The sequence below is a fragment of the Mangifera indica genome, chromosome 7 (assembly GCF_011075055.1).
Source record: "Mangifera indica cultivar Alphonso chromosome 7, CATAS_Mindica_2.1, whole genome shotgun sequence".
Lineage (NCBI taxonomy): Eukaryota > Viridiplantae > Streptophyta > Magnoliopsida > Sapindales > Anacardiaceae > Mangifera > Mangifera indica.
In genome coordinates, this window is record NC_058143.1 from 1,958,193 (window position 1) to 1,976,332 (window position 18,140).

The window sequence follows — 18,140 nt, forward strand, 5'->3', positions numbered from 1 at the left end:
TTAATATCCCCTCTTTTATCGAAAGGTAAATTAATCCCGTAAAAAACAAAAGTAAAATTACAACCATGGTATATGTATAAACGTCGAATGGTAAATGGATAACATTAAAGTAGCTGCAGTTACATCTGTATAATGATGTGGCTGCAAGCTCTTTTCCACATCTATAGCAAAGAAAAGTGCTGCATCTGCAATCAAAAATAAAATAAATAAATAATCAATTCAACAAATACAAAAAAATAAACTACAATATCTTTCTTGTTGAATGCTGAGTTGAAAGGTCCAATTAAATCTAATATAAACACTTGCAGAGGTGAGATGAACTTGGTTCGAAGCTGACTTGATTTGAACGAGTTAATTTTAAGATAAAACTCTAGTTCGACAACTTGGCTTATTTTGTTTGGTCGATGACATTCTACAACTTTGGGCTTGGATTTAATCCATCCCGAAGCACTCATCTACCTCAATCTCTATTCAGTATGTAATATTATGTAACTAATAATGTAATATGATCTAATTGTTTCCTTTGAAGGGATAACTTGAATGACAAATATAAGGATACCCAAAAAAGAGACATGATTTCAAAATTTGTTGGTCGATTAAACCCTGATTAGGGAGTAGTCTTGTTAAACTAAGGGGTCGTTTGGTTTCAAGATTTAAAAATTACTTTGGTAATCTATATTTTATTAGCTTGTTTGGTTTGTCAGTAATAAAATATTATAGTAATATTTTATTACTAATACTGACGTGACAGGTAATATAAGTGGTAATCTGATTACTATTTTCATCTTAAGTATTAAAAGATTAATAAGGTAATCTTGATTTTATTATAATTATATTATTATTTATTAATTTTTTGAGATAAAAATAAATTTATTTTTAATTGATACAATAATAATAATATAAAAAATATTTAAAAATAATTATATTCAAGGTTATTTAAGTAAAATATTTTATTAGTGTTCTTTTATTAACTTTAACCAAATACAATAATTATTTATACCTATCAAATTTTATCAAACATAGTAATCCTTTATACCTCAGTAATCTTCCAAGTACTCTATTTTCAAGATAATTTTTCTATTTTGATAATAAAATATTACTCAAACCAAATATTGTCTAGGAGCTTCTTATTAAAAAAAAAAAAAAATCTAATTGCGAGGGCAACAGAGGTTACATTAGAATCTGACAAACTCGAATGATCCTTAATTTTGACTTAATAAATTTCAATTAAACTTGAGCTTAATTATTTGTTATGAGTCGAATTTGAGTGAAGACGTGTTTAGGCTTTATTCATATCCACTGTTTTTTTGGACCAAGGTGTTGCAATAACTATATAATTTTGGCAAAAAAGAATGTAGAAAATGCAAAATCAAAGCAACAAAGTCAAGGACTGCATCATACATACATACATACATACATATATACATGCATGCATGCATATATGTATAGAGAGAGAGAGTAAGATAATAACCTGCATTTGACAACGTTACAGCCATTTGCGCGTTCAAGACAATATCCACAAGCAGGACAAACAACCCAGGCGTTTCTCTCCACAAGCTGCCCAAACAAACTATCATTAGGGTCCCTCAAGTTTCTGCTTTGTTCACATCCATACCCTGCGTGCCATCTCAACTTACACCCAAAACAAAACAACTCCTTACAATTTGGACACTTACTTTTCTTTACCTCCCCACCGCACTCATTCACCACCAACTCCCTGCAATTCCTATTAGGGCAATAGCTCCTCTCAAACCCTAAAACATAATTATCACACAGAACGTCACACCACTTTGCAAATACACTTTCTGAGATGATGGTCCTGCACCATAGAGGATCTAAAACTTGTTTGCAGTTCAATTCGGGGCACCCTATCATCGCTTCGTGATCTTCGACCCTGAGTTCAATATATTTGGCTATGCAGTCTACACAAAAGGCGTGAGCACAATGATTACTGTTGTGGAATTTGTTGTGTGTTGAGATGGGTTCGATGCAAATCTTGCATGTGGAGCTTGCATTACCATCATCTTCTTCTTCATTCTGTATGTTTTCGCTCAGTTTTTGCAAAGAGTGTTTCATGGTGCATGGTTGATTTTAGGGTTTTTGCTTGGAACAATGAGTTGTAGAGGTCATTTATTGATGTTATTGATCTGTGAAAATTTAAGAAGTTCTGTTTGAGTAGGATTGTCTTTTTATGAAGTTTTAGTGGAGTAGTAATTAGTTAAGGAATTCAATTGTAATCTAAAGTATTAATTTTATAAGTACAAATGGATACAAACCGAATTGAGTCCAAATACTATTTCTTCAAATGAAAAATAGTTTGGTTAGATTTAACTTTATTTTGGTTCGAGTTTCTTGCTCAAATATGTGGTTCGGATTTATGAATCATGTTTGCAGTTACTTGACAAAACGATACCATTTTATTGAATAATTGACAAAATGATATTATTTTAATAATTGTTTAAAATAACTCGAATCGAAATTCAAACCGAATTGAACAATTCCCTAGCTTGCGAGTTGAACTAACTTGAACTCCCTCTAACTTGAGTTATGTTTGGTTTATAAAACGAACCAATCATTTCAATTCAAACTTAGATCAAACTTAAGATAAATGAATTCAAGCTAAACTAACTTTTGAGAGCGATCTAACTTAGTTCGAATCCAACCCTATATAAACTAATTTAAAAAAGAATAATTATAAAAAAAAAGTTAATATATCATTATGTAATTTAGTGATATTTTATCTTTAATTTAAAATCATGTCATAACCGTAGTTAATAAATACGAGAATGGAAAAAAACTGGTGCAGGAATTATACAAATATAATGTAGTAAATGTGAAAATTATGTTTATAAAAAACGGTCATAAAATTCAAATATGAAAAAAATATGAAACGTGTATATACGAGTTTAATACAATATATCATCAATAATACGTTTATAAAAATATAAACATACTAAACATAATTTTAACATTTTTTGTAAATCTTGTGGTGAAAAAATACACATTTAATACAAAAAAATATAAAATATGCGTTTAATATGTTTTAAATTAAAAAATTCGGAATAACTTGTTTAAAACACAAATAATTCACATTTTTACTAATTAAGGCCATAACACATCAACATTTGTATGGGTGTTTATACAAATAATCAATTAAAACAAATTAATTATCCTTAATTCGTTCCCTACAAAATTTTTCATAACAAAAATTCAATAATCCAATAAAATTATTGCCACAGTTCACAACAAAACAGTTTATATCTCCATAGCTAGGGCTGGATTTGAGCCGAGCTCGAGGCTCGGCTCTGCTTACATATAACTTAGCTTGAGTTTGAGCTCGTGAAAGCTAAATTTGAACTCGGTTCGAATTCGATTTGACTCATTTTTCGTTATTAAAATGATATCATTTTAATACGTACTAGTCAAAACAACGTCGTTTTGTATCAAAATTTTTAATTGAAAAATTTGATGAATAGCTTCAATTCGAGCTCGATCTTGTATAAAACTAACTCGTTTCAGGTTCGTTTGAGCTAAGCTCTAACTCTAACTCAAACGGGCTTGGTTCGAGTCCAGCCCATCCATAGCAATATTATATCTCCATACCATAACAGAAAATGGGCTCTCATAGGCTGCATTCTCAGCACTTCATTCAAGATCAAAATCATAAATAAAGGGGAAAAAAAAAACAAATAGAATAAACCAAATTCATGGCCAGAGAGGTAACCTGATGACAAAGGGCGGCGTGTTTGGCACAATGTTTTTAGAATCCGACTAAATGCCCACCCATTGAAATGGATGATTCGGTCCAACTAATTAATTATTTAAATAAATATTAAAATTAATATTTAAAATAATTTTATACAATTCATCATTTGAATTGTTTTAACATAAAAATAAATTTAGTTTTATAGCATAAATGCTTAAAAGTGATGAGAGAAAACTCTTTTATTAAAAATGAGAAAACTTACAGAAACGGGATATTTTCCCTTCTTCAAGACTCAAATGGAAGAAGTGGATGGAAACCGTTAAAATTAACAGTTAGTTACAGGTTTCACCAGTTATAATTTTAAACCCCATACAATTCTTTTTTTGCAAACTGGCCTTACTATAATCGTCCAAGGACTTCAGCTCTTACTTCTACACCATTTCACCCATATGCTGACAATGCTCATAGTATTTTTTTTTATTTTTTTTCATATTGACAATTTCATTGCAAAATATAACTCATAAAACAACGCAAGTTCGAATCGATCCAAATATTCGAATTCAAATTTGAATCAACTCAAATTGAATCGAAATTAATATTAATTTTTAATTGAGATCAACTTCAATTAACATATTTCGAACTGATTCTTTTGAATTCTAACCGATTTCAAGTTAGATTTTTAATTTCAAGTTCAAATTTGAATGAACTCGAATTGAATCTAAATTATTATTAGTTTTTAATTGAAATCGAACATCGATTAATATATCTCGAACGGATTTTTTTGAATTCTAACTAGTTTCAACTTAGGTTTTATTTAGACTCAATCTGGATCGAATCTAACCCTACTCAAACTCAAATTTGTAAATATGTGGGTGGTTACAATTAACCCTATGAGAAACTTCATTATGACCCATAAAGTTTGAATTTGTTGCCTACTGAGATGGGTCGATGCAAATCTTGCAAGTGGAGCTTGCATTAGCATCCACTTGATCTCCTTCTTGATGGTGCATGCTTTTGCTCAGATTTTGCCAAGCCTGTTTCATGGAATGTGGTTGATTTTAGGGTTTTTGCATACAACAATGAGTTGTAGAGGTCATTTATTAATGATATTCATCTGTGAAAAATTTAGGAAGTTCTGTTTGAGTAGGAATTGTTTTTTATTTAATTTTATTTTTTAATAAAGTTTTAGTTGAATAGTAATTAGTTATGGAGTGCAATCTAATCAAAATACTAATTTAATTTACCCACAGATTTTTTTTTTTCTAAAATTAATAATACTAGCATACTACGTCAACTAATTCAAATTATTATCAGTAGTTTATTATACACTATACGTATCTTATAATACGATATGACACAGGTAAAAAATGATATATATTTTAAAGTGTATCGAATCACTACGATGTGATACATATCAATACATATTTTTAAAGAAATAATAATACGGTAGAAATGTAATTGGAAAATTTAAATTTTTAGAAGATGCTTGTGATATTTTTTAGTATGATAATATGACAAATAAAATTTTTATTATTTTATTATATAGGTTTTCGATATACAATACGTAATTCAACTACCATGAAATAAATATCTATAAAAATATATACATAATATGAATATTATTTTATCTCAAACTCAAAATCATCGTAATTAAGAGTTGGATTTTGGTTCCTATCTGAGAAGAGGAAATTTCAGCTTCATTATCAGCATCAGAAGGACTTGTTTCATTTGAGCTGACCGCTCTGGTTTCAATATCCCTCCAGCCTCGATATCAAATGATGTTGATGCATTATCAGCTTGGTTGTGCAGGGGTGAATTCACAAGTTCAACAAGTAAATCAGTTTGCAGGTTATGAACTTGATCTCCTGAGACTCTCTTGCCAGAATGACAGTCTCTGTTTAAAAAAAAAAAGAAATTATAATCAACCAAAAATGGATGTTTAATGAAAAAATAAGAATTGATAACATATAGCATATTTAATTACTCAACTGATAGCACAATCTAATTTTATAATTATTAATAATTATAATTTTTTAATTTCCTCCAATATTTAAAGAAAATACTTCTGACCCCCAACTATTAATTCAAAATTTTTTTCTTCTAACACTCAAAGTTTAATCAAAATGTTGTAAATTATATTACAAAATGTAATGTAATTAGTATGTTGGTAATCATTTATATTTCATGCTCTCACACTCATTGAAATGCAAGAAGGATGCTTTATGAAAAATGCAACTTTTGTTAGTTGTAAGGATAGTTTTTGCATGACTTTCAAAACATCAAAGGTAATCTCGTTATTAATCTAGGTTTAGATTCAATTTCAATTGTTTAAACTCGAATAAATGAGCTGAATTTGAGATAAACATTGAACTCGTTTTTCTTAAAATGATTTGAGATAAACATTGGATTCCTTTTTCTAAAAATGAGTTGAATTTAAATCGATTTAAACTTTTGAATTTAAATTAACTTCGATCGAATCTAAAATAGTATGATTTTTTAATCAAGTTTGAGACTTGGTTTGTCTAAATCAAATTTGATTCCTTTGATTTCTAGCTGAACTCAAGATAAACCTTATTTAGGCTCAATCCAAATCAAATTCTACCATACTCTAACTCAACATTTGGAAATACAAGATGGTTACAATTAACCTTATGAAAAACCTCATTAAGGCCCATAAAGTCTCTTCTATCACTCTCAATTCCGTTACGAGCACTAGAGAGATAAAATAACACATTACTAAATAGCAAAATTTTATTTAAAAAAAAAAAGGTTTCTATAGCGTTTCGCTCAATACAAGGAGAATTTGAGCTAAGGAAATCTTCACTCAAGCTTGAGAAAATTTGACTTAAATCGAACAAATCATTGAAAAATCATCAATAAATTCATCATTTTTTATAACTTTTTATCTTCCGACGTATTATTTCTTTTTATTCTATGATTCTTTTTTTTCATTATCTTTAATGATTTTTCTTTCTCTTCCCCAACATTTCTGATCAATAAATGCAAATGGTATTAAACTTCTAATACTAGTTGTCACATATATATTATAACGGCAACTATTGTTATGAAAACCTAACCGACAAATCGGACTTTGGACCACTTTAAAACACTAGTCTAACTGCGATTGCATTGCATCACCATCATTTGGAGGTGACGATACACCACCATCACAAATTCATTTATGATATATTAAAAATAATATAATTTTAAAGTGTTATTTTTCTAATTTGATTATTAGTTCAACCGATCGGACTAGAAAAAGCTCAATCCAAACCCTTAACTAGGTTAAGGCCTGGTCCGATAATTAAAACATAGATGACAAATCTATAATCCAGCCCAGAATGTACTTTGGATTCCATTTGTTAGAAGAATGTCAACAACTGCCAAATAAATGCATCCACACAGCTAGAAATAGCAAATTTCATTGTTCTCTTCCGGACAGCGAATCCGGCCACTGTTTCTGACCAGAAGGACTCAGACCTCATGTATATCATTCCCATCCCAAAACAAGTAATATTAAGTACAAAGTCTAAGAGAAGTGACAAAAAAATTAAAGATACTTCTAGCAAGTGCACGGACTTTAGTATCAAAATGAGATGATGCAATGCGGGAGCCCGGCAAGTATAATGGATTAAGAAGAATCTGCAAAATTTTAGAAATAGTATTGATCAACGGTCCATCTCAGGATAATGAACAAAGATTCAATTGAAATTTGTTACCAAGATTCATAGGACTAGAAAAATGACTAATAATTCAACACAGCGCTATACATATAAATGGAGAAAACTTTCAAAGACGAAACAGGAAATCAGTGATCTTACCTTTATGTAAAGCTCATGAACCTCTTGGAAAAAGCTCTTGATTCCATCATCATTGCGAGAGTCATGAAGCAGCATAAATCGTGTATGTGTGGAAAGTCAAAGAAAAGATAAACTCAAAACTAATTTATTAACAGAAAACTACAAGTGCAACATGACTTCACTGCCAAAGCCAGCAATACTAAACCAATACAACAACAACCACAACCATTGGCACAGTTTAAAAAAAAAAAATATATATATATATATAAATATATAAATATAAATTGCAGGGAAAAAGTTGTTGTATTATTGTCGTTTCAGAATCAAAGATGCACAACTGGGACAGAAATAAGAAACGAAACCTGTACCCAAAACATTATTGAATCTTTAAATCAATTTAGAGTAATTTGATGTGACCACAAACAATATGTAAAAGCGAAGTAAAAATTAACAACAGAAAGTTCATGTTATATATATAACGTAATTGAAGAACATGAAAGGATATGACCAGCTGTAACATAGACGGAAACCACCAAATCATTAAATCTGTCAATTGCTTTCAAGAACCTGAGAGAAAACCATGACAATAAAAACTAAGAGGTTCAGGAATAAAAACAAATTCAGGTGATGGACAACGTTTGTGATAAGATTCAGATGGATACTCACATGGCACTAGTAGTCCATGCAAGGTCCTGAACAATATCCAGAGCTGCATGTAATATGAATTGGTGCAGCTGTGCAGTGTCTTCTCTCTGTCGTGAGGTCCATAGGAACAGGGTGTCAGCTTCGAAATAACTTGCAAGCAAGAATCAAACTAAAACTAGATATGCATATATAATTAAGATCACTAATGAGAGTTAAAACCTTGTCCTAGATGACAAAACCTTGGCACTGAAAATTTAGCGAAGTACTACTACAAAACGACACCAAAAACAGCACTTAAACCATAGTTTTCTCCAAGACAATAATTTTGTGTTATGATATTCTTATTTAGAGATACAAAATATTTTGATGTTTCCATCAAAATCCTAAGGAATGCTAATAAAGAAAAATCCAATACCAAATGACTTTTTTAACGGAACCCCAAGAGATGAATTGAAAAATGACTCTTGAATTTCCAACCAGGAGGTTGGAGATTCAAAAATCCTCCTATTGTAGTGTCAAACTTGGCAAGGGGTTTTCTAGTTACAAAAAATTTGAACTGAAAAAAGACACCGTGCTTTCTTTAGATGTAATCAGCATACCATTTACATGGAACTAGAAACAAGCCCACATCAAGATAAAACTGAAATTTGAAACAAATGCGGTAAAACAATACAAATCTCTTGAAAGCTAAACCAATGAAGCAATAACCTTAAACATGAAAAATATAAGGCAGAAATGAAAAATTGCATACTTTCACAGCTGATCCAACTTCAGCTTCGTATATAGGAATCTCATTTCGGCTCACAACGATAAAACAAGCTGTATTCGACATCCCTGCTTTCTCCCAAAACCTGTGCAAGATATAACCAGAATTCAACTACACTATAACAACAAAATAATCAAGACTCATGATGCTCAACAAAAAATCCTAACGGTCCTCACGAGAATCAGCACAATGCATCAAAATGTAACCTATTTTCCTTACCCTCAAAATAGATAGGCATATTACAGGGGAATCGATGTTCACCAAACTTCATTTTACATCACAATAATGATCATTCAAGAAAATTTAGGTTTTTTTTTTTTTTGGTTCAAAGCAAAAGTCATTCATTCTCATCAAGCTTCCATTTTACATGCATTTTCCCAATCTCAAGACTAATCAGATAAAACCCAGATTCAGAAACCATTACCAAGTAACAATAAAGCAAAAAAAACAAAAAAAGAAAGTGATAACATTCAAATCACCAGATCCCTAACAGAACAAAGCCAAAAAAAATCCAGAAACAGTAAAATTTCACCATCAAATGAAATATTTGATCAAGACCCGTTTGAAGAAATCAATGAATTAATGAAAGCTTGAACTCACCTAACCCGAAGGTGAAGAAACAAGTGAAGAAAATCAAATCTTGCCAGTGTGTCGGATTTGACAGAATGTGTAAATCAGCTTGACAGAAAAAACCCGGTTTAGTTTACGAAAAAACCGGTTTGAGTTTTCCTGTAAAAAACTGTACCCCCCTAAGGTTTGGATGCATTGCATGGAGCCATTGTTATTACGAAATTATTATTTTTTGTCTAATGCCCCAATTTTAATCAAAATATTGAAATTGTTTAAATTGCTTATATAAATGCAAAATTCCATATGGACCATTTTGTATTATCAATTGATTAGAAAAAATTTAATAATAAACAAAAAATGTTTCCATCTCTTTCAACCTTTAAAGGTAATAGAATTCGACATTTTTTAGAAATAAAAAAAAAAATGGATCGCTTAATTGAAAAAGTGTAACGTTGTGAGTCTTTATCGTCATTTTTGCATGATTTTCAAAACATTAAAAGTAATATTATTATCAATAACCGTAACTTAAGATTAGATTTAATCTATACCGTTCGAATTTGAATTTGATTTGGGATCCAATAAGTTAAATTTTAGTATTCAAGATTAAATCCATTCAAATAAGTAAAGGAGGAAAAACAAATGACAAATATAAGATCAATAATTTTAAAATTACTTAACATTTATATCCATGGAACTCTTCAAACATATATGTGCCAAATTTACTTTTAATTTCATTCTTTCTATTATTAATATTAATAAAAAAATTTAACCTAAAATTATACTATTCACTCATAGCATAAAATCAACCTAACTAGCATAAGATTGTCAACATAAAATTAAGATTTCAATTAGGTGAATGTTAGGCTGCAACTTCTCAATTGGGTAAGGAGAAGGTTTTGGCGACTTCTTGTCAAATGGGTAATTTTATCGAACAAAATTTCGAGTAAGGTATATTTACCCTAAGTAATTTTATCCAATTTTTTAACGGGTCGACAATATTTTTAAATTGGGAATACCGTTATATCATCACTATGAAAAATTCATTATTAAAAATATCTTTAGTTTTTCCTCTAATATTTTGATATTTATACAAAATAAATTAGACATTTTGAAACTTTCTTTTTAACATAATGATTTAAAAGTCTTTTAAATGGATTTTAGTAATGCATAATATATGTGAAATTTGGTCATTTGATTTTACTTTCACATTCAAATTATGTGATAAAATAATTGAATGGTTTATTTGATATGACTATCGACTTTTTCAAGTAGAAATTATTAAAATAAATTTTACAATAGAAATTATTTTGTATGGTTTAATTATCCTTCATTCGGGTTAAATATTATGTATCATTTTATATTTTATGTATCAAAAACTTAATTTTTCGTATATATATCTCATATTATATTATAAAATATATTTTTTTAAATAATAAAAAAATTTTAATTATCACATTATCTTCATAAAAAATATCACAAACATTCAAAAATTTTAAAATTTTTGAAATATATCTCTATCACTTTATTATTGATACATATTATATTATACAATATATTTATCATATTATACTAATTTTCATGCATATTAAAACACATTTCATTTTTCACTTATATTATATTTTATGGTACATAACCGTGGTTTATTCCTAATACATGTTTGAATTAGTTGGTCATACTATTAGCAATATTTTTTTTTTTAAATGATATTAAGAAGGGTAAAATAGGATTTCCAAAAAAATTAAAAATCATTTTAATATTACAAAATTAAAAAATTAAAAAGAAAGCTCATAACTCATAAGCAAACAAGTTTTCAGTTATATGCAAAATTTACATACATAAAATAACATCAATTATTTATCTATATATATTTATTTGAATCAATGGAAATGCAAATTTCAAATGCATCATTTTATATTATGAAGAGGCCATTTCTAAAGGCCAAAATTCACAATTAACATCAATTGGTAAGACAGATTCTGAGCATATATAAATAATAATTCCATCTCTTTCGACCTTTCAAGCCGTTGCATAATAGAACTCAACTTCTTTAAAGAAAACAGACAAAAAAGTATCACTTAGTACTCATTGTAAATGCATATAGTTTTTTTTTGTATCGGTTAATACTAGACTAACCACACAATGTATTTAGAGCATTATTGTATTGCTCATTTGGCTTAATCCTTGATAGAGAATTCAGTCTTCAATTTTCCAACAAGATGAGGCAGCGTCTTGACGCTTTCATCTATCGACTGGTTAACGCATGACTCCAAATCATTTACTGCTTCGGTGCCAATCTTTTGGAGCTTTGCCGACTCAAACTTGTCTTGGCAAACCATTAGAGACCTATTCAATCGCTCCTGCATCCGGTACAAAAAGAATTTTTAATAGAAATTCATTTTAAAAAAAATGGAACAATGTGCAATCTTATGAAGTAATGAAGTCACAATAGCATGGCAAGATACTTTCGGAATAAAAAATGGAGATCAAATACTTCATTATTATAAACTCAACAACCCTGTGATGAGTGAACCTTCCTACAAAGCTACTAAACCAGTTCGATTCTAATTAATCTTATCGACCAGCAGCTTTCCATTAAAATCATACAACCAAAATTTGTACGTTTTTAGAGTTGCAGTGTGCCACATAAATCCATAAGAGGCCAAGAACTATAAATGTGGCTAAAATCTGACAGAAAACCATTAGATTAAACTTTTGGAAATGGCTAGTATAGTCCTTTTGAGCATTTGAGTTGGGCAGGGATGAAAAGAGGTGTTACTATTTTGAAGTAAAGTTTACTAGAGATGAAAGAACTGATGAGAAGATAAACATTTGGATTAAAAAACTAAAAGAATAAAATAAAAAAGGAAAATAACAAGTTGTTTACATTAGGAACAATGAGAAATAGAAGAATCAGAAGGGCGAAAGACCAAGTGAGCAAGTTCCAAGTATACATGCCTCAATAAACCAATAAATTTAGTTTTCATTTGCGAAACAAAAATTTACATCAAGATTTGAGTTATGGACTAGACATATTGTCCCTTACAACAAATAGAATGTCCCAAGCTAAGCGTTTAAGGATCACACTTAGTTTACTTGAAGAGAGTTCAATGAGACAAGTTTTAGTTAGTACATTCTACAATCCATTTGATGAAAAAGAAAAGGCAAATTTTGCAATTTATACAATTTAGATATCACCCCGATGAGTACACACAAGAAGAAACTAACTATTGCTACATGCAACTTCTTTCTGGGTTTTCTCTACCAAACATTTAATTTGATATTGTTATGACATGTATCAATATGCAAGGTCAAGAAAGGGGAAAAACACAACTCAGAACAATGAAAATGGTAGAAAACTTCACTTTGAACCATCCAGCAGCTTAATAAACAATATAAGGAAATGAACTTACTTGAAACCTGGCCATCTCATTCTCAAAGTGTTGCTGAGCTCTCATAACTGGCACACTGCAATGTTCAACACAATTGCTAATGTCTTCTTGCTTTCTTCTCCTATCAAAGCAATCATATGCACATTTGAAGTATGCTTGCTGCAAAAGATAGTCATTCAACCAATTAGCGAAGTCACTTCACACACAAGTGCACAAAAAACAAATGTCACACACAGTTGCAATTGAAGATCACATTTTCTACAAAATCATGGATTCTCTGCTTGGTTCTGCAAAATTTCTATTCAGAAGATATATTTACACTTCATTTAGTCTTTAATCATCCATTCACAAAAAAGGCTTAGTTTTCGGTATCCATTTCAAACAAACCAGACCATTAAGAGCACTAACAAAAACCAACCCACCTGATAACTTTTGACAAAGAAATAGAACACAAGCAAACTCAAACACTCGAAACAGAGAAATACATAATAACCATGGCAGAAAAAAATTTCAAATTTCGCAACAGACCCATTAAAAATCACATGAATCCCACATGAAGAACACAATCAACTAATCCATTAAGCAATCTAAAGGCCGAAGATTTCACAAATTCAGAGCACACAAGTCAACACAAAGAAATATAGAACAACAATTGCATAAATAAATCTCATATTTTGCTAAAAATCACATAAATCCAACATCAGAAACACAACAACCAATCATAATGCAATCAATAGGCCAAAATCTTCAAAAAAATACAGAACAGAAGCCAACACAAACAAATATATAACACATACTGCAGAAACAAAATTCAATCTTTATACTAACCCTTTAAAAAATCACATAAACCCCATATGCGAAGCACAACCAAACAATCCATAAAGCAACCAAACAAAAGCCGCAAAACACAAATACAGAGCACCAATTGCAGAAACAAATTGCAAATTTTGCCAGATACCCATTAAAAATCACAAGGCGCGTGTGTCGGCTCTCTTTTCAGGGTTTGTCGGCGAAGTCGTTCCGATCACAATGGTGTAGACACGGCCACCGGAAAATGACAGAAGCACAGTTGTCGGAAAAGAACGCCAGAAAATAATGTAAACTTTGCCGGAAAATAAATCAAGATTATCGAAAAAAAAAAATTCTTAGAAGCCTAATATCGGCTCTGATACCATGTGAATAACCTTGAGAAAAATGTTCTATCTATCAAAAGAGCGAATTTACATTAATATTTATATGAAATTCTAAATCCTATTTAGGAAAGAGTATATGTACTTTCCTAGTATACAAAGATACAATCACCCTAATTATTTGCTTCCTAATTTAGAGATACAACTCAACACAGAGCACCAATTGCAGAAACAAATTGCAAATTTTGCCAGATACCCATTAAAAATCACATGGAACTAAGATAAGAAACACAGTTAAAAGGCCAAAAAAAAAAAATGCATAAATTCAGAGATAAAAAGAGAGAGAGGAGACCTGGAGGGTGAAATTGATATGGTCTTGTACAGGAAAAAGATGGCTTTGAGCAGCTGCATTTACTTCTTCAAGTTTCTTTCTCATTCTCTCCGATACTATTTGTTCCTCCATTGCTGCCACGTGATTCATCTTCTCAACTTTCGAGTTCTCTTGTTTGTTTCGCTGAAAGCTCCAAAGAGAGACGGGGGTTTAGGGCTTTAAACCTGAGATCTGTGTAATACTTATAGATGCACCAGAATAAGAAACGACATGTCGTAGTAATAACAGAAAATTAGGACGCTTTGTCGTATCAAAGTTGAAAGTCCCTTCGAGTTTTTATTTTACATAAAAGTCCCTAATGTTTTCATATTATTTCTCAAATCCCATTAATTCATACCAAAATTTTGTTTGATTCGGAATAGGCCGTCGGTATAGCATATAAATCACATTTTGTTTGATCACATAATTTGACAATTTTATTTGTGAAGGACACATTTTTGCACTGTTTGATTAATGAATATATTAAGGTAATTTATTTATATGATAGCGATGATAATTCAAGCCCTTAAACACGGCCTCGTCCATCACTTCTAATACAAAGAGAGGATTATTCACTAAAAAAAATGTAGATGGTTAAAACTCTCACACTTGAGAATGAAACGAGGATATAAATAGATATATTTTTAACTTGTTCTCTTAATTTGATTATATTTTTTACATACTTTTTATATGTTTATTAAACTTTTAAATATTAAATTAATTTTAAAAGTTTTACTATTATAAATATAACCTAACATTTAAATACATTTTTCTTTTTTTTTCAGGGAATAGAAAAATAGAGGAGTTTTCTCAATAGGAAAAGGAAAGGAAATTTTTTTGTGCAGGTAAAGAGTGAGATTTTTCATCATCTTTGTATCGGTTTGGGAAAAAATCTCTCCAATAAGAATGGGAATATGGGCATTCGGCCATGTCTTGCCTCAAAAACATCCCTGTTATATGGTAAACTAATCAATTTTTTTGATGTGTTTGTTTTTATGTCAAATCTTTGGGCGCATACTTTGTTTTTTTAACTTGAGAAGTAAATTGTCCCGGGCCCTACCATTCCATAGCCAGTCCTTCCGTTAAAGATCAAAGGCCAAAGGACCATTTCCCACTAAAACTATGTTGAATTCTCAGAGTTCTTTTAGTTAATTTTGAAAATCTCATTTATCTACTATGACCGTTTAAATCTATTAATTTTAAAGGTAAAATCGTTATTTTATATTTAATATTAAAAATAAACTTAAATATGATTTTATTTCTCCCATAAATTTAAAAAACTAACTTTTCTCCCCTAAGTTAAGTTTGAAAAGATCACATTTCCCCCCTTAGGGTTTAGTTTCAAAACCTATTCACTTTCTCCAATGTCATCGCCAATCATCTCTCTCTCTTTACAATTTCTCTTCCACCGACGACCCGTCCCAACGCCATCCAACCCATCCAACGCAGAGAGACATTGTTTGGGAAGAGAAATCATCTTCCCAGATGAAGAGGACTCGTCTTCCTAGAGGAAGATGAGTCGTATTGTCTTGGTTTGGGAAGACGAAACAAAGATGAGATTGATCGATCTCATCTTCGTCGTCTGGGAAGAGATCTCTCGGCATCAGATGGGTTGGAGTGGAGTTGGAATAGGCTATTAATGGAAGAGAAACCGTTGGGAGGGAGAGACGGCCAGTGATGGCGTCGAAGAAAATGAATGGGTTTTGAAACAAAATCCTAGGGGGGAAATACGATCTTTTCAAACTTGACTTAGGGAATAAAATGTTAGTTTTTAAACTTTTAGGGGGGAAATGAGATTAAATTTTCAGGTGTTAGGGTTTTGTTAATTTAACTGGTCATGGGTGGGTAAACGATAGTTTAAAAGTTAATGAGGGGAATTTTAAGAGTTCCGCATAGTTTGGGTGGAAAATAGTTCTTTGGCCAAGATCAAAACTTTTCTCACAAAACACACTATTTTCTGACCGAGACTCGATCAAAAAGAAACAAAAAAACGGGAAAAAAAAAAAAGAATTAAAATGGAAAACGAAAACAACGTAACATGCGAAAACTTACCAGCATTTCTCTCTTCATTCGTGGACACTTTCGTTGATTTCACAGTAACCGACGGTCTATTTCTCCCGAACCCACTTCCCCAAAATGCCCTTGAAATGCCTCCACCAATGGCTGCCCACTACCCGTCTCCAGATCGTCTGGTTGCCATCGGTGATCTCCACGGGGACCTGGAAAAATCAAGGCGGGCTTTCAGATTGGCTGGCCTGATCGATGGCGCTGATCGCTGGACAGGTGGGTCAACAACGGTAGTTCAAGTGGGGGATGTTCTAGATAGAGGTGGTGAAGAGATAAAGATTCTTTATCTTTTGGAGAAGCTGAAGAGGGAAGCTGAGAAAAATGGAGGTAAAGTTTTGACCTTGAATGGAAATCATGAGATTATGAATGTTGAACTTGACTTTAGGTATGCGACTAAAACGGGTTTGAAAGAATTTGAGAATTGGGGGTTTTGGTATGGTGCTGGTAACAAAATGAAGTCTTTGTGTGTTGGTTTGAAGAAGCCTAGGGATCTGTTTGATGGCGTGCCGTTAGTTTTTAAGGGTGTGGATGAAAAGTATTGGAATGGAATCAGGTGTAGGATAGCAGCGTTGAGACCGAGTGGACCGATTGCTGGGCGGTTTCTGAGCAAGAATGTGACGGTTTTGGTGGTCGGGGAGTCCGTTTTCGTGCATGGCGGATTGTTGAAGGAGCATGTGGAGTACGGGCTACAAAAGATTAATGAAGAAGTAAGGGATTGGATCAATGGGCTGAGTGGGAGGCATGCTCCGGGGTATTGTACAGGCAGGGATGCTGTGGTGTGGTTACGGAAGTTTTCGGATGATTCTGTGAAGTGTGACTGTTCCTTGCTTGAACATGTTCTCGCAACAATTCCTGGTGCGAAGAGGATGATTATGGGGCATACAATTCAGGATTTTGGGATTAATGATGTTTGTGATGGTCGAGCGATAAGGATTGACGTGGGCATGTCCAAGGGATGTGGTAATGGGTTGCCTGAAGTTTTGGAGATTTTGGGGGATAAGGAATTGCAGGTGTTACCTTTGAATCCATTGTATCAAAACAAGAACAAAATTTACATGGATGCTTACAGTAGCAGGGGTCTTGCTTTGCCGAAACCAGGACAAGGACTGACGGAAGTGGAGGTTAAGGTTTAAGTAACCGTTATGCACTTTCTTGAACATAATTGTTTTCTATTTGTACCCTGGTAAGAACTAGTTTTGTATGTGCAATCTGCTCTAGAAATCTAAAACATTGATGTAGGTTTTTTAATCAAAACAAAGATGAAAGATGCTTGAACACATTTTTGAGTATTGACTTCTTGAAAGGGATTCCTGTTGTTGTAGTTTCATTAGGTCTTCTTTATTGCCTGTCAAAGGAATATGTATAGTCTATCCTGCTAAGATTCCAATAATTTTACAATGACAATGATATTAATAATAAGAATGCAAAGATAACTCATTGCGAAGTTCTCTGCATATCCCTTGTATATTTTATGTTTCTACATGTCTTTAAGTTTGTGTCTTTAGGTTACCTTTATTATATTTTCGTCTGAGGTTTTGCATTTGATATTATTGTTTTGTTCCTTGAGTACCTGCACCTGAACTATCTAGCTAGTTGGTGTGTTTGTTGCACCTTTTTTTTTTAATTTTCTTTTTGTTTGACATGATGTATGATTATCATGATTTGCACCTTTTTTTTTTCCATTCTCATTTGATTTT

The 18,140-nt window shown here is 31.5% G+C and overlaps 4 protein-coding genes across 4 annotated transcripts; 1 reads left to right on the plus strand and 3 right to left on the minus strand.

Annotated features, from left to right (window-relative positions):
• Positions 1 to 1,286: 1,286 nt before the first annotated feature.
• LOC123220862 (probable E3 ubiquitin-protein ligase RNF144A) lies at positions 1,287 to 2,096 on the minus strand. The gene is made up of 2 exons (XM_044643450.1): positions 1,472 to 2,096; positions 1,287 to 1,329 (listed from the first exon to the last, which is right to left on the minus strand). Exons 1-2 carry the CDS (start codon positions 2,074 to 2,076, stop codon positions 1,287 to 1,289), a joined length of 648 nt encoding a protein of 215 aa, XP_044499385.1. The 5' UTR covers positions 2,077 to 2,096.
• Positions 2,097 to 7,036: 4,940 nt separating this feature from the next.
• LOC123221226 (trafficking protein particle complex subunit 2-like) lies at positions 7,037 to 9,624 on the minus strand. Its single transcript, XM_044643997.1, has 6 exons — positions 9,518 to 9,624; positions 8,903 to 9,002; positions 8,173 to 8,258; positions 8,012 to 8,073; positions 7,528 to 7,613; positions 7,037 to 7,348 (listed from the first exon to the last, which is right to left on the minus strand). Exons 2-6 carry the CDS (start codon positions 8,981 to 8,983, stop codon positions 7,223 to 7,225), a joined length of 441 nt encoding a protein of 146 aa, XP_044499932.1. The 5' UTR covers positions 8,984 to 9,002; positions 9,518 to 9,624; the 3' UTR covers positions 7,037 to 7,222.
• A 1,750-nt stretch (positions 9,625 to 11,374) lies between these two features.
• Positions 11,375 to 14,556, minus strand: LOC123220418 (protein FAM136A-like). The gene is made up of 3 exons (XM_044642640.1): positions 14,359 to 14,556; positions 12,898 to 13,035; positions 11,375 to 11,844 (listed from the first exon to the last, which is right to left on the minus strand). The coding sequence occupies exons 1-3, from the start codon at positions 14,485 to 14,487 to the stop codon at positions 11,662 to 11,664; spliced, it is 450 nt and encodes a 149-aa protein (XP_044498575.1). The 5' UTR covers positions 14,488 to 14,556; the 3' UTR covers positions 11,375 to 11,661.
• Positions 14,557 to 16,053: 1,497 nt separating this feature from the next.
• LOC123220863 (shewanella-like protein phosphatase 2) lies at positions 16,054 to 17,897 on the plus strand. Its single transcript, XM_044643451.1, has 2 exons — positions 16,054 to 16,076; positions 16,343 to 17,897. Exons 1-2 carry the CDS (start codon positions 16,054 to 16,056, stop codon positions 17,574 to 17,576), a joined length of 1,257 nt encoding a protein of 418 aa, XP_044499386.1. The 3' UTR covers positions 17,577 to 17,897.
• The last annotated feature ends 243 nt before the right edge of the window (positions 17,898 to 18,140 follow it).

Excerpts from the sequence above, each read along its gene's own strand:
- LOC123220418 (XM_044642640.1), bottom strand. The coding sequence starts at position 14,487 with ATGAATCACGTGGCAGCAATGGAGGAACAAATAGTATCGGAGAGAATG. Across the intron at positions 13,036-14,358 it reads ATATCAATTTCACCCTCCAG|CAAGCATACTTCAAATGTGC; the intron begins GTCTCCTCTCTC and ends TATCTTTTGCAG. Across the intron at positions 11,845-12,897 it reads ATGAGATGGCCAGGTTTCAA|GAGCGATTGAATAGGTCTCT; the intron begins GTAAGTTCATTT and ends TACCGGATGCAG.
- LOC123220862 (XM_044643450.1), bottom strand. The coding sequence starts at position 2,076 with ATGAAACACTCTTTGCAAAAACTGAGCGAAAACATACAGAATGAAGAA. Across the intron at positions 1,330-1,471 it reads TGTAACGTTGTCAAATGCAG|TTATTGCAACACCTTGGTCC; the intron begins GTTATTATCTTA and ends AAAATTATATAG.
- LOC123221226 (XM_044643997.1), bottom strand. The coding sequence starts at position 8,983 with ATGTCGAATACAGCTTGTTTTATCGTTGTGAGCCGAAATGAGATTCCT. Across the intron at positions 8,259-8,902 it reads AAGTTGGATCAGCTGTGAAA|AGAGAAGACACTGCACAGCT; the intron begins GTATGCAATTTT and ends ACCTCACGACAG. Across the intron at positions 8,074-8,172 it reads GCATGGACTACTAGTGCCAT|GTTCTTGAAAGCAATTGACA; the intron begins GTGAGTATCCAT and ends GTTTTCTCTCAG.
- LOC123220863 (XM_044643451.1), top strand. The coding sequence starts at position 16,054 with ATGGCGTCGAAGAAAATGAATGG. Across the intron at positions 16,077-16,342 it reads GCGTCGAAGAAAATGAATGG|ACTCGATCAAAAAGAAACAA; the intron begins GTTTTGAAACAA and ends TTTCTGACCGAG.